At 41.9% G+C, this 24,538-nt stretch overlaps 1 protein-coding gene across 1 annotated transcript; it reads right to left on the reverse strand.

Annotated features, from left to right (window-relative positions):
• Positions 1-1,024: 1,024 nt before the first annotated feature.
• Positions 1,025-24,307, reverse strand: LOC103776369 (putative bifunctional UDP-N-acetylglucosamine transferase and deubiquitinase ALG13; the record flags this gene model as incomplete). The annotated part of the gene is made up of 22 exons (XM_008943877.1): positions 1,025-1,290; positions 2,406-2,589; positions 3,426-3,466; positions 8,280-8,402; positions 10,876-10,911; positions 11,141-11,172; positions 11,323-11,474; positions 13,524-13,680; positions 13,901-14,014; positions 14,184-14,266; positions 14,369-14,421; positions 14,900-15,027; positions 15,793-15,893; positions 16,812-16,876; positions 18,067-18,175; positions 18,826-18,901; positions 19,444-19,624; positions 19,909-19,990; positions 21,710-21,782; positions 22,663-22,709; positions 23,342-23,392; positions 24,224-24,307. Coding segments are annotated over 22 exons (2,238 nt in total), but the record flags the coding sequence as incomplete, so codon positions are not given.
• Positions 24,308-24,538: the final 231 nt, after the last annotated feature.

The raw sequence follows: 24,538 nt of genomic DNA on the forward strand, positions 1-24,538 counted from the left end.
AGGGCTGTGGGCCTGGCCCAACTCAAACCCACTTCTTGGTTTTGAACATACAGCCCAAACTCCTCTGAAGGACAGAGCCTGTGCAGACTGTCATTTGCAAGAACTGCAGTTCACGTGCACAGACTATTCAATGTTTTCTTTCTAAATTTATCAACAAAAACACAGCTAGAGCTTTCCACTGAACATCATTCTCATGCTGAAAGCTTTTGCTGCTTTCTGAATGAAGGCTGGAGCAGCCTTGTCCCTGACAAAACAACTACATTTCTTCCAGCCAGGCTGCTGGATGACTAATTGCCAGGAACATAACCTGCCAGTGATAAATGACCACTCCTTTTCATGTGTTCAATGCTTTTATTTTGTGCTCTCAGTGCAAAATAAACACCAAGACTATCACCAGTTGTGCAACAGCTTTCACAAAACAAATCTTACAAATGTACAGGAATATACAACAGGTCAAAACAGTATTCTAACCCTTTCAAGAGTCATGAAACCTACACAGAATGACATCAGAAATACAGCCATCACAAATATTCCACTGCTAGCAGCAAAGCAGTTTTGTTTTGTGAAATCTGAGAAAGCCCATCTCTTGCAAACATTTTCATCCTCTAATGACCCAGTGCCCAATTTGTAACTGCATTTTTAATGGCAGCCTATTTCAGTGCTTAAACAAGAAGCCACGTGTCTAAGTGCCCCAGTGCAACCCCTGAGAGGTACACGATGCAACATTTAGTCAGAGCATAGTTTTACACATACTTTCTGTGGCTGAGTCCCAGATTTGTGTCCCCTGAGCTGTTGTTTGTGGATAATCTTTCCCTGTGCTTTCCTACATCGACTAAAACAACATCTTGACAAGGTATCTTATCACTAGGGTAAAACTAAAGAGAAACAGGAAATTTGAATGCAGATCAATCAGCTGGCCCAGCCCACTGAGACAGGATAACATTTACAAAACAATATGAACACACAGCTGACAAACAAGAAACAGAGAAGCCAAGGGCAAGAAATGAACTTAGAGCTCCCAGATTTACATTCCTTGAGGCACATCATGAGGTGAAGGGTTGGTTGAGGCAATATAGCTGACTTGGTGCAGTGGTCCAGGACTTACAGGAGCAGCAATTTGGGGAGAAGTTCCATACTGTGGACTTACTGGCTGCCAGGTGCTAACGTAGCGATAGGCAGGTACCAGAGGATCAAAGGCAGGAACAGGCTGCTGGCTGAAGGGGTCTGACACCACTGGGTAATACACTGGCCCATAGGACAGGGCTGGAGGCTCTGCATTTTGGAAGTTACCTTAAAAAAACAGAACAAAATACATACACTTACCATACTTTACTGATCTATGGCCTTTGATTCAGAGTTTCATCATCCTGAACACAGCATTATTTTGGTGACCAAAAGGGAAAATCATTTAGGTGATAATTTTATGCCCATACACGTTGCTTCTAATAGGGAGATCAAAATCATCTGGGGACCCAATTTAGACTAGAGGACAACTTGCTCATCTTCCCACTAATCCCTGTTCAAGAATTGCTTAGCAGCACTCTGCTTTGGAGTGGCAGCTTTTTCAAGAGGGACCAAGATGGAGAGCTAATATATTCTTCCCCTGTTTGCTCTGACAGGGACACCCATCTATGCAAAAGAACCACCCCAGCTGAACAGGCTGAAGCAGGGGCAGAGCAATAACCTGCATGCCTCTGAGCAACAGTTCTGTTATGTTGTGCTCTTTCCAGAACTGTTTGCCATGTTCCACAGATTTTAATGAGCTGGGCATCTGACCTTTCAGACATCTGAAATTTAATACAACCCTTCTATTTACTGCCAAATGTATCCATACAAGCTTGTGACAAAGCTGCTGGGCAAAACTAAGTTTTGCTGTAAACTTATGCACAGTAGGAGATGCAGCTAGCAATAAGGGCTACTCAAGAGGTCACAGCTCAGCATGCTGAGCCTAAAACCAAGGCCTGCAACATCTTCCTTTTAAAACTTTCTGTGAAGTTGAGGTATTGGTGTTCAGTTCTTGCCAAAACTCAACTGTCTCCTTTAAATACAGGCATTCTGGTTTGATACCATGACTATCTGCTTACCAGGAAACAAAAAGATTCCTTCAGTTTTACAAGTTCACCCAAGTTAAAGGCAGCATCCCTAGACAGGGTTACTTTTTATGGCTTTAAAAAGCCCCTGACACATTGGTGGCTACACCAGTGACTGTGACATACTTGCAGTAGTATCACAAGTTCCTCTGCCATCTGTGGCAACCCCTTACCAGGTTTTCTGTATGTCCTCCCAGCCTCACACTTCCTACAGGATAGCAGAGCTGCAGACATCAGCTCCTGTGGAGCAGCCACGCTCTGAAGACACAATCCCCTCACTTCTCATCAGTACTGTACGTGGTCTTAAATACTAACCATTTGCAGGTGCTTCCAAGGGAACCTGGTGGACTTCAGCTCTCCCAGCATCAGTGTAGAGCTGAGCTACTGGCTGGTCCAGGACAGGTGCTGGCTCAGTGTATGCTGGGAAAACCTCCACAGGTGATGGTGGCAGCACTGGCTGTACATACACCATGGAAGGCCAATAGCTCTGATGACAATACTTTGAGAAAAGGGGAAAAAAATATAGGGTCATGCATCCAACCATATACTCTCCATCCCTCCTTGATATCGTTACTCGTTTCATATCTAAAGTTAGGAAGAAGTGCATTTTTTCCTTCTTAGCCCCTTAAGTTACTATACACACACCAAGAAGAACTCCTAGAGCCTACCAGAAAAGATACTGCAAAATCTGTAGCAACCACCACCCCAGTTACACTTTGCTGTTGTGTCAGAAATCTTTACAGAGAAAGAAGATTCTCACTTATCGACTTGTCACATTCAAAGAGATTTTTCCTATTTCTTCAGCTGAAGAAGCTGACATTACTTCTTTTACTTCCCTGAGCAGCAGCACTGACAAAGCCCGTGGCTGCTGGTGCAGAGACAATTCTTCAGCAGAGTAAGAGCTCCCAGAACACACAGAAATGGTGCTAACCAGTCTGAACACAGCTGCACGAGTCCTAGAAGACTCAAACCACACTTCATCTAAATGGTCTTTGATGTCTTGTCTAAGTACACAAATTTTCTTAAGAAGGGTTCAAGTTTCTCCCCTTATCTTCATAGGAAGAACAATATTTATCTACCATCCACTGCAAAAACAAGCACACATGTCCCCAAGTCAAACTAAACACATACACTAGTGTGCTTCACCTTTTGACTTAGAACTTCACCTGCTGAGCTATACTTTAATCTCCACCAAGCAAGCCTGTACATATTAATAGTCAAGTGCACAGGATGCACATTTAGCACACTGGGAAGCCTTAAATACATCAGTACATTTGTCAGGAAAACCAGCAGTTTTTACAGGCAATTTACTATGCTCATTTTAAAAGCACTTACTTGCAATCCCAAATTAAAGTAATACCGCAAGACCTTGGTGTCTGAAATGAAAGGATAAGACATTAAAGAGCAGAACAACATAAACTGAGAAGCAAAGGAAATTTACACACATTAGGAGCATTTTATTTTAAGTTATTCTTACTTAATGAATAACAGTATTTTAGCATGACTTTAAAGTTCCAAGGGTAAGGAATCCAACTCAAATATAAATAGAACTTGTTTATCTTCTGAAGTTAATCCAGGCAGATATTTGTGCAGTAGTAGAGCATTTGTCTGACCAATTTATTATCAAACTTCAACGATTACATTAGCTTTAATTTTGGTTTATTCACCTCAATTACTCAAGTGAGAATTGACAGTGTTGTTACAAGCAACTATGCCTGAAGCAATTCTGGCTTCCTATTAAGGCTGAGATTTTAGAGAAAAAAATTTTATCAAGTAAAAATTTGATTATGAGCCCCTAAATTAAGTTGACCACTGAAAGCCATCCCTTCCTCACTGCAGAAATGTGAAAGGGGTTGGAAGCTTGCAGACAGCAGGAGCTTCTCATACACCAGCAACAATGCCCCCCACAACATGCTGGGACAAGGAACCAGCTCCAGAGTCCAGCTTCATGTGGCTTCTGTCCAGTGTCAAGTCTCAATCTGCCACTATCTCCATCTTCAGAGCTTTGCTGAGCAGTGACCACAGAGACATGTCAAGGAGGACAACATATGCAGCTGTTGTAAGACATTCTTTCCTAGTTTTGGGGGTCCCCCTAGTTGTGTATGAAGTCAGAAAGAACATACTTGTTCCTCCTCCATTTTCTTTCTCCTTTCCTAACAAGTGTACTCAGTTCCTTGCTTTCCTGCCAGTAGTCCTTTACTTCTGTCTTCCATATACTGAATGATTTGCCCCCAGGCAAATGCCTGACACACTGAGAAGTAATCCCAGATGCCTGGAAAAACTTTGAAACCACTCTCCAAGAACAACAGGGATTTGAACTTGGGAATGCACTTCCAACCATCCATAAACAGTGAAGCAGTTTTAAACATTTAAAGTCGACCACTGAAAGGAGAAGAGAAGCCACAATTTTGGTTTCTGAGATTCAAATACAGATCTGGTTTAAAGGCTGAGCCAATCACCTATTCCACAGTAGGTTCCCATGTGTGTGCACCACAGCCTTTGCTCCAGTGCTGCTGGCAGCTGAAAAGGAAAGCAGGGAGAGAGATCCTTCCATTTATTTAACAGCTGTGAGCTCACCCCTGGAAATGGTGGAGATTTGGCTGTGCCATTGACCACAGTCAGTAAAACACTGAAACCAACCCAAATGCCCACAGAAACACCAACTTGTTACTATCTCACTGAAACTGCATCTACATTTAGAACAAGTTGGGTTTCTGTTTGGGGTTTTTATTTTTTTTTTTTTAAATCTGATTTTGTTCTTCAATTGTTTATGCAAATCTATGCAAAACAAGTAGAGGAGCTGAATGAAGCAGCTGCTTCATAGCAAGGATAACAGTACAAAGGGAGAGCTGGGAGACTCAAGTGACAAACTGACACTGGAAATACTGACGGCTGCCGAATGCAGGAACAGAAGCCAGTCAGTAGGAGACCAGTTTTTGTTGATATTCCTCTTTCAGATGTCTACAAATCAAGCCAATCCCAAGTAAAACACAACTACCTTAGGAAGCAATAGCTGAGCCAAAAAAAGTGAAGCACCCTGACATGAAAAGATAAAGACCACGCTGACTACGGATAAAAAAAACTCATCTTACAGTGCCAAAAAATCATGCATAAAAATAATGATAAAATGTTTACTGTGCTGCTGGGAAGCTCTGGTCAATCCTGCAGTCTCTGGAACACAGTAATATCAAGCTGTCTTTTATCAACAGCTCCTTCAAATACAAGGCAGCAGGAGAGGGTAGGAGACTTAAGGTCACCACATTAATAAACATGTTTCACAAGTCTTGAGGTTCTTTAAAAAAAGATCCAAGAGACTCTGAAAATGGGAGCAAGTGTAGATGGACCAAGTGACACCAAGGCACATGGCAGGTTTTCCTCCCAAAGTCCAGGATGTCAGTCTGTTGACAGGTCACACTCCCAACCCAAATACCAGGCCTGTGAGTATCCTCAGTGAAATGCACAGTACTTGAGGTCAAGCAGAGCAACCTGTGCTCCCCAGCATTACTCCACAGCTTCTAGATTTCTTACCTGAAAGGCTACACAGATTGTACTACAGCAGTGAGACAACATAAATGTTACATGCAATTCCTGATTGTCTACCAGCCTTGGAATCCTTCAGAAAAGTTCTACAGTCTATGCCAAGAAGGCATAGAAGACAAAATTCTGTGGAGCAACTGGGCTGAAGAGCTACAGGCAGGTGCCAAAGAGGTTATTAACCCACATGCACTCCAGATTCTTGTCAGCACACTTCACACCCAATTCTCCCAGGTGCTGAAAGCCTCAGTCAAGGGCATTCAACTAAAGCTGAAAACTGTTCACTCTGTTGTGGCCACAGCCTCATCTAGAGTGATGCTACTGCAGCAGGGAAGTGGAAAACAGAACATTCATAAGAAACCCTGGAATGGAAGGAATTCTCACAGGCAGTGCCTGTGAGAGCACCAGTCACTGCAGAGCACATCTGCAGTACCTGGGAGAGCAGCAGGCCTTTAAGCAGCCAGGCCAGTGTTCCAGAACCTGCCTTTTTCAGATCAGCTGTTGACACAACAAGTACATGACATGGTAAACACATCTGAAAGAATCCATCCTACTTCAGCCCAAGCTGTTGTGCAACCTACCAGATGTAGCTACCTGAACTGAAGATACCAACAGTAGCTCATTAGCTTACCTGAAACAAACCCTCTAGGATTAGTACATTGGGAACAGTCCCACACAGGACTGGCAGAGCTGCTTTAGAGGGCAGTACCTTGAATCATGCATGAAAACAACCACACCACTAAAATATTTTATGCTTCATCTTCAAGTAATCAATTCTGGGATAAAAGTTTCAAGCTTTACATTGCCATGCAGTAGAAGCTGGAGCTGCCATATGCCTGAAATACAGACAGTTGCAAGGATGGAGGTTTTTTTGGGGGGGGGAGAAAGCTGGGAGGTAATCAAGTCAGACTGTTACAGTGAATGTACACTTTTCAGAAGAGAGCAAAAAGGAATGCTTGGATTTCACAGACCCCACACAATATGCAGCCAATTCCTTCCCTCACTCGCCCCTGAATGAAAACCTACTCTCCACATCAAAGAACATGGGAGATTTAGGAACTTGAACTAAAGGTGGCAAGTCTGATAAAATTATGTTATCTGCTGCATGGAAAGATAGCTATTAGAATAAGCTGGCTATGATGCACAGACTTTCAACATATCCAGTGCATGGGGGATACTGAAAAAACATCAGTGCTTCAAACAATGTGCAGAGGGATACACCCATTACTTGTACAACAAAAACAAACAGCCAGCTAGTTTTGCACTGCTGCTCTTCAAAGGAGACTACAGCTTACATCTAGCTCACACTGCCAAAAATAGCTTCCCCCTGCCAGAGAAGGCAGAAATAGCTGCTGCTGTTGTACATGGAGTGGCAACTCCAACTCGTAGCCAGTACAGCTTCCTGCTCCAGTCTGAGCAAAACCAATTAGAACAAGCTAATTTTCTATCAAGAAGACAAGCAGGCTGAATAATCAAGTTCTCTTTTACAGCCCTTCTAATATTTTAATCCTTAGAGCAGTTTGAGCCAATGAACCATCAAAATAGTGGCCAAGGGAACACACACATGATAGAGAGCATTTTCTACAGCTGTCCAAAACCACATACAACCAACAATCCACACCAGCTATGACAAGACACTGTCACAAAACAGTTCTATCTGCCTCTTACCATGTGTGCAGTGATGCAACAGTGGCGTGTTTGTGTCCCACAGGACTCCCCACCCAGATAAATACAACACACATCACAGAACAACAAGGGGTTACTATTATTCATGTTGTTGACATGCACTTAACTTGCAGTAAGGACAACAGACAGCTTCATCTTTGGGTTATTAAAAAAAGCTCTCTGAATTACAGGCTCTATTTATGCCTTGTCAGCCATAAACATGACAGAATGAGGAGATAAATTAATAACAGGGACAAAAGACATTAAATATGTATATGCCTGTTGCACTGCTTACCAAGCTCAGCTGCCTGATGCAGCCTTGCACAGTGTGCTGATATCCTTAAATTGTGGGAATAAGCTGACTAAAGATTATCACTTGCAAAATTAAGTCCAAGTTCAGCTGATAAAGCTGAAAGCTGGTTTCTGAGCTGCTCTTCTGGTGGCACGATGTCGGTCTTTGCACACTCATTGCTTAATATCTGAAGTGTACCTTAGATCATGTCACAATTGACTACAGCATGCAAAAATGCTGGGCACCCAAGGAACAAGGTGACCCTACACTTTATGCCCAGTTTTGATACCACAGAATGATATCTTGGAGCCCTACAGGAAAACAACACAATATCCCACTGGACTGTGCAACAGCACAACTTAAAAAAACCCCTATGTATCTATAATCAATCAGAAAAATCATTACCCTAACAAGAACCAGTATGATATAGGCCAATCACCCTCACCCTTGGTATTTGTTTCCTTAAAATGCTGTCTAAAGTTGCAGTAATCACTTATTCCAGTCAGATATGAACCTGCTCAGAACAAGGAATTAACACATTTTTAGCATAAGCATCCAAAATATTATTTCTCACTCCCTGCGAGCTGCAAAGAGCCATTTCTGCTCACTCCAGGTATCCTGTTAAGTTTCCATGGAGAACACAAGTCAGAAGCATGCTGAAGAGCAGCAGCAGTTAAAGCACAAAATTCCATTGTTACCTCGAGGCAGATCACTGCCACTGGGATCACAAGAGTAAGGTGGAAGAACAGCACCAGCTTCTCCCACTTCGCTGACTGGAGGCAGAGGCGGTGAATAAACGGGCAATGGAACTGAAGAAACTGCTACAATTAGAAGGAAACAAAAGTCAAGTCAAGCTTGAAATGGCACATCTCTTAAGCAAGGAGCTAAGTTACACAATTAAACTTGCACTTCTTTGTCATCTCGGGGTCCCTAACCACAAGCTTTAACAGGTGTCTTCAGGAACCACTTATAAATGTCCAGGAGAAATTAGAAACTTCCCATCTGATTTTATATCTCACAAGCCTTAACTGCACGTCTGTCTGCAGGCCTGACACTCCAGTTAAGAATGTACTTTTCAATCATTTCTCCCTACTAGAAGGCAGGCCAGACTTTCTTTACATAGCTGTCTGTCCTAGGACAAGAGGGAACAGATTTATCACTGTAAGTCATCAGATCTGTGACAATAAGGCCAAAAATAAGGGAAGGTTCAAAACATGTCAGGCCAAACATGTCATTTGGGATGGACTACAGCTAAACACTCATTAGGTGGCACATAACCCTAAACAGCAGCAGGTTATTTGGAATGGCATCAGCAAGTGGACAGCCTGGAGACCTGTGCTGCTAACCTCTCACAGGGTGGGGAAAAAAACCAAGGAGAAAAACAGAGAAGAAAAGGGAGACAGAACTAAGCAGGATTGATGGTGGAGGGTTCTTTGGATGCTGTAAGAAGAGCTTGAGAAGACATGAAAAATCCTCTTCTGAAAATAGGAAAAAAAAAAAGTTTCTTTCTTAGGAGACATTTCCCAAGAAGAAAAGAGAGAGAGCATTACAGGGGGTTAGTGAACCACGGGACAAATCACACATCTGATCTCCCTGCACAGGAATAACTCAGCACAGGGATAGTAAAGCCTCAGGACAACCCCTCAGCTCCAGAGGAAAACGAGCTGTAGGAAACACAGGGAGAAAGGAGCTGCCAGGAACTTCTGCCCTCACAAAAGCACCTTCCAGCAAAACACTCAGCAATGATGGCTAAAAGTGATGAGGGGGGAACCCAAAGTAGAGACTTGCAAATTTGGGAGCAAAACATGAGAGCAAGCCAGCAGTGAATAACAACTGCCACTAAGTCATCTGAAACCAAAGGAAGCACTCCATGTTTAAAACTCCAGCTCCCCAGCTGCAGTGTGTGCACTCTACCTGGCCTCCCCACAGAAAGGGGAGACACTACCACTGGCTGCACTGCTGCTGGGGGGGGAACTGCTGTGGGGACCCTGGCTGGGGTGGAGGCAGCAGAACTGGAGCAGAAGCCTGGAGCAGGAGCAGCATAAACCCCTGCTGAGGCTGAGATTGCTGCAGAGTTCACCAGCACCTGGAAGAGAGTCACAGGATTCAGCAGACTGTCTCAACAACTCATTTGACAAAGACTACAGAAATATCACACAGTTCAGAAATTCTCACTTTACATAAAATGCATTTTGGAAGCTGCCTGCACAACTAGGACTCATCTCAATTCTCTAAAAATCAGCTTAAAAATACCAGTTTAGAGGCACCTGTCACCAGCAGGGCACCTCCTCACCCTTCTGTTTTGGTTTTGTACATCAAGAATTGTATTCTTTGCTTCAAGATGGTGTAAGGGGCAAGCAGAGGGACCCCACAAATTGACACTAATCAAGCAGGAGCAATCACTTCTCCACAGGGCGACCACAATAAAGTATTAGGTACTACCTTCTGAGGATAGCTGTAGGAAGCCACTCCATCCTGAGGAGATGCAGAGACTGGCCCTTCTTCCTGAAGTAATTCCAAAGGGAATGGTTCATTTAAGAGGCAACGAATTCACAAGGCACACACACCACTCCCCTAAACTTTTATATTTAATTTATGGACTATACTCACTCAGAAGATTGTAACTCAGGTAAAAACAGTTTTATTCTGACATGCACAAGGGTGGTTTTCAAAACCAATGTAGACCACCAGGTGACTGAAGATTCAGTTTCAGATTAACAAAATAAAAATTCCAAAGTCAGTTCTATCAGAGGTGAAGTTCCTCCAGACCCACAGTACAAGAGTAAGACTAAGTGGAACAGGACTTGAAGAGTAGCATCATGAAAGTAAGTGCTGTCTGGAGCAGAAAAAGGAAAGTACACAGCACTCAAGTACACACTTTCTCTTTGCAGACTGGGAAGGTGGAAAATCATTAATTTATCTAGTACAATTCAGACTGTACTCACAGACTCTGATAAAAACCATTCAGGGAGAAAAAAAGTGGGTGAATATACAAAAGAAGACTCTGCCCTAATAAAGCCTGCATCTAAGGGCAGTTCCTGTGAAGAATGCCACACACACCACAGATCCCTGCTCTGAACAGACAGTGACTAAAGCTTACCAAGGTGGTTGCAGGCTCTGCTGAATTAAACACTGTTGCAGCTTCACAGTTGGGATCTGGAGGGCACAGGCAAAATTAATTGGAAAAAAAAAAAATCAGCATTACATCTAATCCTTCAGAATATATAAAAAGGTCATGATCAGTACATTACATTCACCCAGTGTTCTACCAGTAAAGACTAAAGTTTTACTTACCTGGAGGTGCATAGATATATTCTTCATTAAATCTCCCTACAAGAGAGAGAATGGGAAGCTCTGACTCAGAAAAAAAAGGCAGCTTAAAGGTGAAGTTACAGTTACATTTCAGTGCATCCATTAAAGATCTGCTTTCAGTATCATCTGGTTTTGTGCAGAAAAGGTAGAGAAACACTCAAAATATATTCATTTTATTTCACCAAGTGTCAAGGTTGCCATTACCAAATTCATACATTTTTAAGCAGCAACTTGGCTGGCTACAGACCCAAGCTATCACAAGGGTGATGGCACAGCAAACTTAAAGAGAAGTGACCCATTTTTATCAGACAAAGAAGAAAAACAACATGCTCACATGCACATTCAAAGCTCCCAATAAACAGGCAGTTAGGAGATGTAAGGAACCTACTATCAAACACACAGATCTTCTAAACATCTCTTTTAGGCCACTAATCCTTTAAGAACTTACCATTGTCACTTGTTTCTTCTTCCTCCTCTGAGGAATTCAGGGTCTGCTTGTTAGGTGGAACAGAGTTTGTGGCACCCCTTGCTACCCAAAATCCTGCTGGACCATGGACAATGGCAGGAGGGTTACCCTGGCTCTAAAAGGCAAAGTCAGAAGTGTGCATTGAGAAGCAGTTTAAAGGCTTTCCAATGCTCCACACACAGCAGAGTAGAAACAGGCTGGCAGACTAACTTTGCTGCAACCAAAACTCACTAGAATTACCATTTTTGTGACTGCACCTATGTACCTTGATGGCAGGGAAACAGCAGTGGACACACTTCTTTCCCTTACCTTTTGTTCTGCTCAGCATACTTATGGCATTTGGTTTTTGAAGCCTAGAATACTTCTGGTGAACTCTGAAGACCTACCACTGTCCTGTGTCACACAGTCAAGTTACTCCCTCCCAGAACTTAGCCAGCTTTAACTCAAGCTCAAAGAAAGCTGAAAAGGAGGAAGCAGACCCCAGACAACAGCCAAGACTGCTACCCCAAACATATACTCCTGTGTTCCTCCTCTTGGAGGATTCCCACCTCACCAAAAGTTCATCCAAATACTCCAATTACCATGCAAAAAGGTTCTCTTTAGTCACAATTAGTGAAATTCACAGGTAGGCACAGACACCACTGACTGCACTAACTTGACCCACACATGCAAGCCTGACTTTTCCAGAGAGCAGCATCCATCAGGATTTCCCACAGGGCTCCTTTAACACTTCACATGCCCTTTGTCTTTGCACCCAAATCAGTCCTTAGCTGCACCACAGTAAAAACAGAGTTCTCTGAAGCAGGAATATAGGATTAAGATGCCCAAGTAAAGTAAGTTGATTCACTCTTTTGTGATGGCTAAGGTGACACTCAAACTCTCCTCAGAAGACATGATGACTATGAGATCGATAAAGTCCTCAGAGAGGCTCGTAAGATTTCCAAGGTTGAAGCAGAGGTGGTAAGTCAGAAGATTCTCCCACCAGGCCTCTAGTAGGATGGCAGAGTTTTCTGTGAGATGCATCTTTCCCCAGCAAATGTTATATTCCTTTACTAAACAAGACAAGGAAGAGACAGAGAAAAGGCTTTTTGGCATTGACAACAATAAAGTCACAGAACGAACATGAAAAATGATTCATTAGGAGCTGCAGGTATATCATCTAGCAATGGGAAGGAAAAGCTACTAAGCTATATTGATTTCATGTCAGGGAAAAAAAAATAATTGCAGGATAATCTGTCCTTATTTCTTGACTCTTGGAGGAAAAAAAAAATCAGAGCAAAGATTACAGATCCAGCACATGTGGGCAAATTAAAAAATGGCTTCTGCTGAAACAGCCCTGAGCAGACTCCTCCTCTGGCATTTAAATACAAGGCTAACATTTGTTAAGTAAAAAGCAATTCAAACCTACCAGGGTTTTTTAGAAAAGGTCTGCTCTCCTGTTCACATACCTGAATACCAATTGATTTTTTTTTTTGTCACATATCCAGCTTTGTACTGGGCTTAGACTACAACTAAAAGAGAAAGATTTTTAAATTTAAGAATACACTGCACTACTTTACAGCCTGAGAGAACGACTGGTCAAGACTGTTCTAAGAGAAGTCTAGATTTGGAATTTTCTTTTGTTCCTGTAGCAGAAGAAACTGTTTCAGGAACAGCACATGAGCCCAGAACACCACAACTATGAATTCACAGGAACAATCCAGGCTATCACCATGCAGTTTCTGAATCTAGGTACACAAATGATAAATTACAGTGTGGCAAACAAATGAAAAGCTTTCTCCCACAATATTTAATGCTAGCCAGGCATCCACAATAGGAAGGGATTTTTGGAGTGGTTTGTTTTCAAAGTGCAATAGAAAGGAGAAACATGACCCTACTGTTATGAAAATAGACTAAAGAGAAAAAAGTGCTGCCTGCTGTCAGTGAAAAGAGGGAGAAAGAAGAGGAATATCCAGAAAAATTGAGATTTTAAGCAGGTTTTACCAGATCTAGACTCATTTCAGCTTTCCCTGCTCAAAAAAAAACATTCACTGCTAAAAGCTTATTCCAAGAAAAAAATAAATGCTGCTGTAGGTTTAGGTGAAGATGTTCTAGACACTTGTACAGTTTTCCTCCACCCACTCCTTTCTGAGAGGTTTTAACACATCCCTTGTTCATAACTTACTGGTAAAGTAGGAAATGCAGTGTCATCCTCTCCTTCAACTTCATAGAAAGTTATAGTTTCTTCTTGTTCTTGAGGCTCTTCTCCATTCCCTGGTACAAACCCAAACTGACAGTCTTTATTCACACACTGCATCTGACGACGGCTACGGCTGTATGAGCTATAAAAACAAGAAAGGAAGTTCAGAATCATCCCTCTCTAGAGTTTCATCTTGGGTTCACTGCTCAATTTTAACGCTGTTCTTTTTGGAGAGGCACAACTAAACCCCTTGTTTCACACTGTGCCACTAACAGCCAACTCAGCCCTCCAAATCTCTCTCTCCCACCATCCTCCCCGGCTTTTTAGAGCAACGTTTTGTAAAGAGGTTTATATTCACTTACCAGGACCTGCAGGAGAAAGTGTCATAGCTCTGACAGCCTCTCTTCCCTGGACTGGGGTAGAATGCTATTTGAGGGTCAACCATGTTGTGCCTGTTTATAAATCGGGCAGATCCCCTAAGTTTAAAGGGTAAAAGGTGCAATTACCAGGAAGTGCCTCTCAGATGGAACTCATTTGTAGTGTTATCTATGAAATAACACAAGCTCTCTCCCCTAACCAGTCTACAGCAAGAGTGACGAGAACACAAAAGGGTGATCTCAGGCAGGTTTATTCAAGGCTTCCTACCTCGGCATCCCAAATCCACGGCCGTATCTCGGAGGAGGCTGCTGAGGGTGGTAAGGTTCATAAGGTGCCACGTTTCCACCACCCTGTGAGCAGTGAACTGGAGGGGAGCGCCCCGTGGGAACGCTGTGCTGCAGCCTGGGAGGAAGGACTGGCTGGCCCCTGCTATAAGCCACAGTCATAAAGACTTCCTTTCCACGGACTTTCTTAAGCATTCTCTTCCGTGTTTTCAGATCCATTTCTGCAGTTGTGGTTGAGGACACAAAAGGCAGATTTACACCTTAAACAGCTGACTCCACAGGTACCTTTCTCTTTATCATTTGAGAAGAGTCAATATTTGGACACAGAAAAGAGTGAGCCAATGGCCTATCCCACAAAAAGTGCATTAGAAGGATCCAAGCTTCATACCCTTATTTGGAAGCTCGAGCAGGCATTCTAAATTATTTGCAGAATACGAGCATCCTACTTGTGGATATCTTCCCAGCTTCACCTGATCAAACCAGTACCCTCACTGCTAAAATCTCTTTCTGCAGGCTGCGTTTATTTATTGTAAAAAAGTCCATATTAAAATCACATTACATCAAACCCTGCAGCGACCAAGTTTTATATCACAGGCTGGATGCTATAAAATATCTAAAGACTGCTACTGTTAAAGCTGTCACCTGTGTCTCCCCCACTTCCCCAACGGAAAGGAATGCTTGTGGAAACTTTGTACAAACCTATTCCTGAGAAGTATCCACCTGCTATTTTCTGATAGGTTCCTCCTTTTCGGCTGGGAACCATATTCCAAGCAAGGACAGGTGCCACTTGTGTCACTGGTTTTAAGTTTGCCAAAGGAACTGTATGCCTACACCAAGAACACTGATGTTAAGCAGTGTCACAAGGATATACTGTGTGTAGCTGAACAATGTAAGCTGAAAAAAAACCCCACACTAAGACAGAATAGAAAAAACTACAAACTTGAGAGTGTAGGGAGCTTGTGGAAATAGTAATAAAAAAAATCTGACACTGAGCACACATTACTGTTACTTGCTTGTTAAAAAAAGGCAAGCCAGGCTTTAGGCTCAGTGCTACTGATTTCCCAGCCCAAGCCTTTCTGCCCTGCATTTGTAAGTCTTCAGAGGCACACCTGAAAGCATCTGACAACATAGGATTTTTGCAGTATGTCATCAAGCTGAATTCTAGGTTTAGAGAAGGGTGAATGCTTTGAACAGCAACGTGGAGAAAGTGATTAGACTCACCAGAAGTGCCAATTATTTAGTTGTTTGTGTACAACATAAGAACTCAAGAGAAACCAACAGCAGGGGGTAATTTGCTATCTGTGAATCAAGTCCAAACTGCAGAGATCACTTTCACATTCCAGAGAAGACAGAGAAGCAAGGTTTCACAGGAAGAACTACAATGATCCAGGTTATTAGAAGTCCAAGAGAAAAATAGTTTCCTGCAACATCCCATTTGAAGAGTGACAGCAAAAAATGAAGCAAACCCTCAGTTTTTAAAAGACTAGGTTCTCTCTTCTTTCAACGGTTCTTAATCCTATTTTAAGCATCCACAAATAGTCAAACTCAACCAAAAAAAGGTTAAAATATGAAGTTTTCACCAGACTGCTTACTTTTCTGCCAGCTCCTCAACGAATACAGTCAACGTGTTGCCATCCTGTCCAACCTCCTGGATGTGAGCATTGTAATACTTACCTCCAGGCTCCAGACGTACCTGGAGAGAGAACAAGCAATGCTCTAAAAAAACAAAAGCCAAATTGTATCAGTGGATTCAGAATAATGTCTATAAACCACAAACAGCAAAGGTTGCTCCTAGCTAATCCTATGTCACTGAGCCTGGCCCAGGAGTCTCAAATACTTCTTCAAAATAGCAGGTAAAATAAAAAGCACTGTACTAGCTTCAGGGAGGAAGGGAAAAAAATAAAAATCAGTCTTGTGACAGACTGAGAGGTAAGAAGTGACTTTCTTTCTAACTTTTTATATGCTGTGCCAAGCAGATAAGTACCAGGGAAGATCGTTATTTAAGAACTTGAGAAGAACAGAAGATACAACATGAAATTGGAAAGGAAAGCTCTGCTCAGCTAGAAACAAGTCACCGAGTGAATCATCAGCACTACCTCAAACAGGGACCAAAAAAAAAAGCCCTAGTTACATACAACAGCAGAATACAAAGAAAGCTGACCTTCCTTTCAGCATGTCCTGGCCAGATCATGCTACTCCTCCCTTTTTAGCTCTTGCCTTTCTCTTTTATAAAGTTATTTGCTACATTACTGTTGAGAAGCAGGAGATTGTACAGATTTGTTGCTGACCCCCAGTGAATATCTAACAGACAACTACCTCAAATGCACACCTTGCACATCCTGAGCTCTCAGCCTGGAGCTTCTACACTCACAGAATACGTATGACTGGTTCACAGTGAATTTCTAAGCAGCTTTTCCTTCACACTACCCAATGTTTAAAGATAGATTTTAGAAATAAAATTAAATTTAAAAGAAAGATTAATAGCTACAAGGAAGAGAATGAGAAGAGCCTTGAAAAATTCTATTAAGTCAAATGTTTTTACAGCTTACCACACTCCATTTAAAGCAGTTTTAATAGGTTATCATAACTGAGTCTCCTTTTGAGTACTAACCTGACACTTGTCTCCTAAATAGTACTGTCTCCCAGCAAACACCATGTAGTCAGATTTTTGAAGCTCTAAAAATAAATGAATAAATAAATAAAAAAGGGAAAAAGCCTTTCAACTACTGTTCTTTCTTCACGTATCCTACCAGTACTTCACTACAGCATCCAACCACACATTATAGGCCAACTGAGTTAAGTATTTTCTAAGCATAGCTCAACATTTCCCATAGTACTGAAGTAACTGTAGATGTTCTTATAACAGACCAAACTGGGCTAAGCCACAGGAGATAAGTAATATCCAGATAATGCAGTATCACTGCTACTTCAATACTACAATGTCTTTTGTGATGGGACCAAGTTAATCCTGCATTAAATACCAATCCTGGTACTAAGAACACTGGAAGTGTCTTGTCTTGCCAAAGTACTGGGGACCCCTGGCAAAAATGAGATGTTACCTAGGAAAAAACTAATATTGCTTGAAGTCTCCTTGCTGCTAGATTTCAGTAGGTTTCATCTCCATTCCTTGCCTGGATTCTTTGCACATCAGTACTTACACAGATAATTAGTTACTATATTCTCTTCCAAGAATTTTAATGACCCTCATTACTGCCTGTGCAGTTGCAAAATGCTGGAGTTCTTCAGCATGCAAAGCACTTCAGGTGAGACATCAACCACCACTTCAAAACTTATCCTTCTTGGTAACTTCTTGCTTTACAGATGAGCCATAGTGCATGCCAAAAAGCAGCAACCTATCCCAGGCCACAAAGACCACGAAATCTCTCCAGAACGTTCAAGCCCAGGATTGCTGGGAAGCAAGAGGAAAAACTCATCTCACTTCACAGACCTCAATGCTAAACTTGAGATCTTTGTTATTATACAACTCTGAAGCCAAAATCATGCTTTAAAAAGCAAAGTCCTTGCACACATGCTGCAACAAAAAAACTCATGAATTTGAATGATTTCCAATCCAACAGAATGGTAACAGTTCTGTACTCTACTATAGTAAATAAGTAGCAGAGATCAGATTTTTAGCAACCTTATCACCCTTACAGAGTGTCATAAACAACATATTTCATACTCTAAAATGAAGCCAAGAAACCAGCCACTACCAAGAAGATGCACTGCCTACAAGTATCTGCTGGGTTAACCAGCATCCTTCGCATTTCAGCTGTCAAGAACACCTGACACAGGCCTCAGATTCCTGAATTTAACACTGAGCCCAGCACAAGAAGAGTTGTTTGGTTTTCCCTCTTTAAAGATACCTTTTCTGCTGTCCAGCCAAACATCAAACTCCACGTTTCGATAGATCTCAGGGTCCAGTGCCTTTAGCACTTTATAAGGAACAGGCATCTTGGATGGGTTTTCCAGAGGCTAAAATCAGAGTTGAAATGGAGCATTAACAAGTGCATTTAATGTGTTCAGCATGACTCTCTATCCTGCCAACATCTGTGGACCATTTTAAGATGCTATTTTCCAAAGTTTTTACTTGTGTCATATTTGCCTAAACATCACAAAAATGCATTCAGAAGCTGAGCAAACAGACTTTGGAAAGGTTAAAAACATGCTCAAGAGTTACACTTGGCATGTTCCTTACTCAAAAGGAATTCAAGGAAGCTTATCAGACCAATGAAGCCATGGCTTCAAAAGCTGGTGGGCATTCAGCTATTAGATCTGAAAACTGGGTAGTTACTAAAACTGTTCTGAAGTGATTTATACTCTGTTCAAAACAGAAGTGAGCTGATTTAAACCACTTTAGGAAAAAAAAAAAAAATAGCAGATCAGGAAACATCTGCTAAGCTCCATCTTTGGGGTGGGGGACCTAGGAAAGAAGAATCTCAAAGGAAAAAGGCTTGCACTAAATTTAATCGAATCTCAAGGGCAAAAACAAAAGACAGAAAAAAAAATAAGCCACCCCCTTTCCAAAAAGTCATTTTACTAAGAGGAAAAGAGAGTTTAGCCCTGGCAAGGGTAACATCATACAACAAAACCCACCATAAGCAATTCTTCCCTAACTGACAAACCTTTTCTTCTTCAAAGCCTTGTTTGAACTTATCTTCCTGTGGATTGTCAGTATCATTGCCTTCCCAGCTGTCCACTCTAAGCAATTGAAAATAAGATTACAAAAGATACAACACATCATTTCTAGCCAGGATTAAAATCAAGCAACTGTTCATATAACCTGAAAAAGCACCATGGTGCCATCAAGTGGCACATTTTGCCTTAAACACCAGCCATGGCTGTGATGCAATACAGGACAACCCCTTCCCCCAGTTCCATGAACAGGACCTTCAGCTGTTTCAACACCCACCCCTAGTGAGGGCTACTGCTACCCTTAGGAAAAGATGAAGATGATCCCAATGACCAATTAATCTCTTGCACTATCAAGCACATCAAGACACCCTGTTCTAAGTCCTATCAAACCAATGTCATCTGCAAGCATTCAGTAACTTATTAGATATAAGCAACTATAACCTAGTGAGCAGCAAAGGATGTTCAATTATGTGACATTTCCCAGCCCCAAGGAAAGTACATTCTCTTCCACAATACACTTCAGCTTTGTGTTTGTGTTGTGAGATATGAAAGAGCTAATATTAATTTTTTTTCTTCCCTCTTATCACATCCCCTTCCCAAAATACTACCTCTTTTCAGATGGACTTCTGGGTACTTTCTCATGAAGACAATCAAAGTGTGCATCCTCACTTCCTAAAGAGCCACTGTTTCTGTTCTTCTTGGATCCACTTCGAAACACCTCAACTGCAGACCTTAATTCTTCCTCATCCATGCCAAACACATCTTTGTACAGGATCTCATATAATACAGCTGAACAAATCAACACAAAGCTCAAACCAAATGAAAATAATATCAGATCTACAAAAACTGCTGCAATTTTCAAGGTAAATGCATCTGATCACAAAATAATTCAGGTGGGAAGAAGGGACCATTTGGTCCAATACCCCACCTAAGAGAATAATGAGCATATGTATAGACCAATATTCAATAAGTGAGCTTTCACCCTCCTCCACCCCACCCTTGAGAACAAACACTGCCTATAAACACAGGAAAATACAAAATTCTCTTCTGTAGAAAAATGATTTCAAGTTTACCCTGGCAAATAGCAGCATTTTCGTGGAATTTTTTGGTATACACAGAGTCATAGTGGCTGTTACCGGAACAACACAGTAAAATCTGGGGGGAAAAGAAGAAAAAAAGTCTTTAAGGCCAGAATGATTTAAAACATACCCCATTCTATTTGATATCCTAGCTGAAGACCATGTTATTCTTTCATTCTGTAGCTGACAACTCATCAAGACAACAATAAATACTCTCAAAATAAATAGGAAAAAGCTGTAGGATCAGTTTAAAACTGAATCTGAGGTAGTCTCTAAATAAGTTTGTCAATGACACAAAGAAAAAACTATCACTTTGTCCTTCAGGCTGTATTAAACATGAAATAAGAGTTTGTTTCCAGCCTACCTCTGAAGCCACCAGTTGCTCAAGAGGTTAAAATGAATACAAGCCATCAAATGCAGCACCCCTGAAATACACTGTCTGAGGCACATATCACCCCTTCCAACCTGAGGGGCTACCAGAGCATCTCCTTCTCCAGCCCTCACCAACACCTTGCAATAAGCAGAATTATTGCTGCTTTTTGGAAAGATGTGTTTGCAACATACACATTGATACCCTGAGGGAACTGATAACATCAAAACCCAGCCTGGCTCCTGACCACAGCCAGCTGCCCCTAGCAGGTGCCCTCTGGCAGGTGTCACCACATTGCCAGCAAGGATGCTTCCCAGTGGAACCAGCAGGAACCAGGATGCCACACCTCTTAATCTGGTGTGCATTTGGTCTTCTGCCAGCCCAAGTGCTCATCTCAGGGTGAGAAGGAGCAACACCCAGAGGAGCTGCTGCCTGTACATGCAGCCTGATGACAGACAGCTGCCAGCACTTCAGGAGAGCTCTGGTGGCAAAGCCTTTGAGGACAAACACACAGACCACAGTGCTTGATTTTTAAAGTTAGCTCATTTTGGAATTAGATTAAGCTACACAGGAGACTATATGGGAAAAGAAAGCAGCCCATGTAAACACAGGCAGTAATACTACCCAACAGAGGAGAGCAGGAGCTGCAGCAGCACAGATTTCAGAGCAGACTAGCCACTCTGGCAAATACCATAGCCCATACTGAAATCCACACTGAAGCAACGTCACTGGCATCATGCCTGAGCTAGCCAAGTAACCGTGTGGGCACATCTACACCACTGCAGCAAGGACAAGAGGGCTCAGATTACAGAGTATTTCTCCTTTATGTCCTTTTTGTCCCCAGGAACAATTCCTGTGTAGATAAACTGTTCCATTAGCTCCCATTCTTAACTGGGCTCAATTTGTATGTCATAGGAATAAATGAATTTGTTACCCCATTCCCATTAACTTCCCCTTTTCAGGAAGAAAAATAGCACACCTCATCTGACTGCAGGAAGAGAGGCACTGGGAGTAGGCAGAACACCTTTTCTTCACCAAGATAATAAATACATCTTGTTCTGCTCTTCAACTCAACCCAGATATTCATTTTATTACCTTATTAGATCAGTGAAATTCCCACAGATAAATGTTTTTACTCAAATATTTCAGAAACATGAGTGAATATTCTGCAATTGTGATGTGACCTCTTCCACCAAAATTAAACTTGTTCCAATAATAAGCTGGAGGATCAAAGCAGACTGGCAGGTGAACAGCACACAAGGCACTGTGCTTTTTCCAGGAGCTGAGTCAGCTTTGGGGTTTTGTTCAGGTAGGAAAGAGCAATGGACTTAAAAGTGCTCAACTCCAGTGGCCAGTTTTTACAACTCGAGCAGGACTGGAGGTAACCAGGATTCAGGGGTAGGGAATTGCCTTGTTTCCCCTCACCTTGTTGTCAAAGCCATTGTCTGTAGCATAAGTGGGTGGCTTCCCAGGGTACCGGTACAGAATAAAGTCTTGCCTAGGTAAGCAGAGGAAAAACCAGACTTGAAGGAGCACATTTTGTAGAACCATCATATGAAGAATTTTGTAGGGAGCTGTTTAGAGAATCCACTGATGGTTTACAGAAAGATTCTACTACAAAAAGGAGAATACACTTCCTGATAAATGAATGCTCCCACACAGCAATAGTTAGGGGAGCAAACACCACCCATCTCAGGGGAAGGAAAAGCAAATATACTCAGGAAAGACCATTATACTCAGTCACAGAATAGGTCAAGTACTTATGCTTGCAGCAGAGTGCTGACACTGAGACAATTTAAGAGATTTAGTCACCCTGCAGAAGGATCAGCACCTCAGTACAGGGAACTAGTACCTCCTGCAGAACTTGTTTGCTCCTTAGTTCTGTAACAGAAGGAGCATGAGGGTTCTTCCTTCTACCACCAGAGTCTCTCAGGCTGCTTGTTACAAGACAGCATAATTTTCAGCTACACCTGCACAGGCTTATGTTACTTTTGAAATTGATATCAGGGTTTATGCACAAGTATTTGCACTATTGGAGCTTTCAGAACACCTGCTTGAGCTTTAGGTACACTTGTAACAAACGCAGTGTTTCCACTACACACAGCTCCTTGTTTTTTCCCCATTTTCCATCCTTCAGCTGCTAGAAGGAAATGGTTGATTCTGGATTTTAACATTAGCAAAAAGAAACTGATCCTGCCCTTAATCCACACCAGGAGAACAGCAGCTGTGGTGACACCCACTGGCAGGTTAGTTTAAGTAATTTCATTAGTTTACTGTGCTTCACGTTAGTATCTCAACAAGAAACAAATCAAAGCCTCTGGGGCCAGAACCCAAACACCATCAAGTCCAAAACAAAGTGAAACTTAAGAGACACTTACTTGTACATCACAGATAGAGCACTCATTTCCAGCTGGCCAGCACTTTCCTAGCAAGATTAGGAGATTACATGAGATAGCAAAGCTAAAATAGCTTCAACACCAAGAACTCTATTCTAGCTCTCTGTACCATTAAGACACAATCAAATTCATCAGCTTGTTAAAACAATCAGTGGACTGAGAGTTGAGATATTAGGATTTCCAGGGAAACAAAATCTGCAATATGGTATGGACATAAGAAAAATGGAGCTAGTTCTGGTAGTGACTCTTAAACATCACTCAAGGCACCTTTTTTTTTTTTTTTAATTAAAGCCACTACGTTTTCTTCAGAGACCACTGCATTCACCATACTTACTGGTTAAAGCCTAAAGAAATTAAAGTTTGAACTCTAGCAGTTGAATCTGGGAGTAAAGGAAGAAACAAAGGATTGCAAAGCCTGATAATCATCTGACTTGATGTACACTCCACACATTTTGCTTTACTTCTTACAGAAGAATTGCAATTAGAAATAAAGCCCGTAAGAGGCCTCAGCTTTCCTGTCCAGTCTGTGTAGGCTGTTCTTGTAAACAAGATTCCAGAATTTGAGTTAACTGGAAAAAAAACACCTCCAAAACACCACATTTTAAACCATCTCCTAATTACTCTAATTTTATTCATTTGACAAGTATTAGGCCAGTCTTACCTTTGGATCTCCTAGTCGTTCAAGGTATTTTTCAAATGATCCTTCCACATACTTTCAACAAAACAAAGAAAAAAAAAAAACCACAAATATAAATCTCAGCCAGCTGGAAAGCCAAGTTAAACCTGAACACTATGCCAGATACTACTAGCTGTTGAACAGGAGGGGAGAGGGCAGGGGGAACAGACACCAAATTTGTGACTAGTCTCAAATCTATCTAGCCAGTTCTCATCATTTTGGGGTTCTGAGGGATGTGGGAGTATAACTTTAGATATTCCCTACTGGAATGATTTGGGGTACCAAAAGATCCTAAAATAAAATTAGGAGCATGAGTCCAAGTGGTCTCAGTGACTCATCTCCCTCCTGGATTAGATTAAGCCTTTATCTGTGATTACAGGTGAAGAAAGAACACACACCAAAAGAAACCCAAACCAAAGACACCTGAAAACCCAACCAATCAAAAAACTGCCTTAAAGCATGACTTTATACAACGATTAAACACGCTCTGAAGTGTTCCACCATCTTTTGATGTTTTTCATTCTAAAATCCTTGACACTTTCTATCTACTAAATTCTGCAATGGTTACTCCACAGAGAATCTTACTACAGAACTAAGTGTCAATCTGCTAGTTACTTGGCAATAGTAAGTGGCTTGATTACAAAAACTTCAAAAATACAAAGACAAACTTGTGTGACTGCAATTCAAATAAGGTAAGCAGGCAATCACACTCCCATTTCTCTTTGTTTCCATGCATCAACCTGGCAGAGCACACGACATGTTTTCAGGGCATATGTTAATACAGGTATGTTTGTGGCTAAACCACTCGCCCCCTCCCACATCCCCTCCAAACCCCACGTACCAAACTGCCTAACACACGTTACTTACAGAGTCAAACTTATACTGGTGTTGCCTCATAAACAAGGCACAAGCTTTCCTAACTTCCACGTGATGAATTTGAGATGAAAACAGCTGAAAAAAGTAAATATTATGAAAGAATGAAGGAGAAAACAGCAGAGTTTAACTTTTAAGCTTCACGTTCAGCTTAGTTTACTTATAAACACCACCACCACCGCAAAGCACAAAACGGGGAGAGGAGATGGCACAGAAGGCCACAGGTACCGGGGGAAAAAGCCGAGGAAAGCCCAGGTGACCCAGGCGCCTGCCTGCCCAACAGCCTCGGGGCTCACCGCACCCCTCCCC

The sequence above is a fragment of the Merops nubicus genome, unplaced genomic scaffold (assembly GCF_000691845.1).
Source record: "Merops nubicus isolate BGI_N331 unplaced genomic scaffold, ASM69184v1 scaffold12337, whole genome shotgun sequence".
NCBI lineage: Eukaryota > Metazoa > Chordata > Aves > Coraciiformes > Meropidae > Merops > Merops nubicus.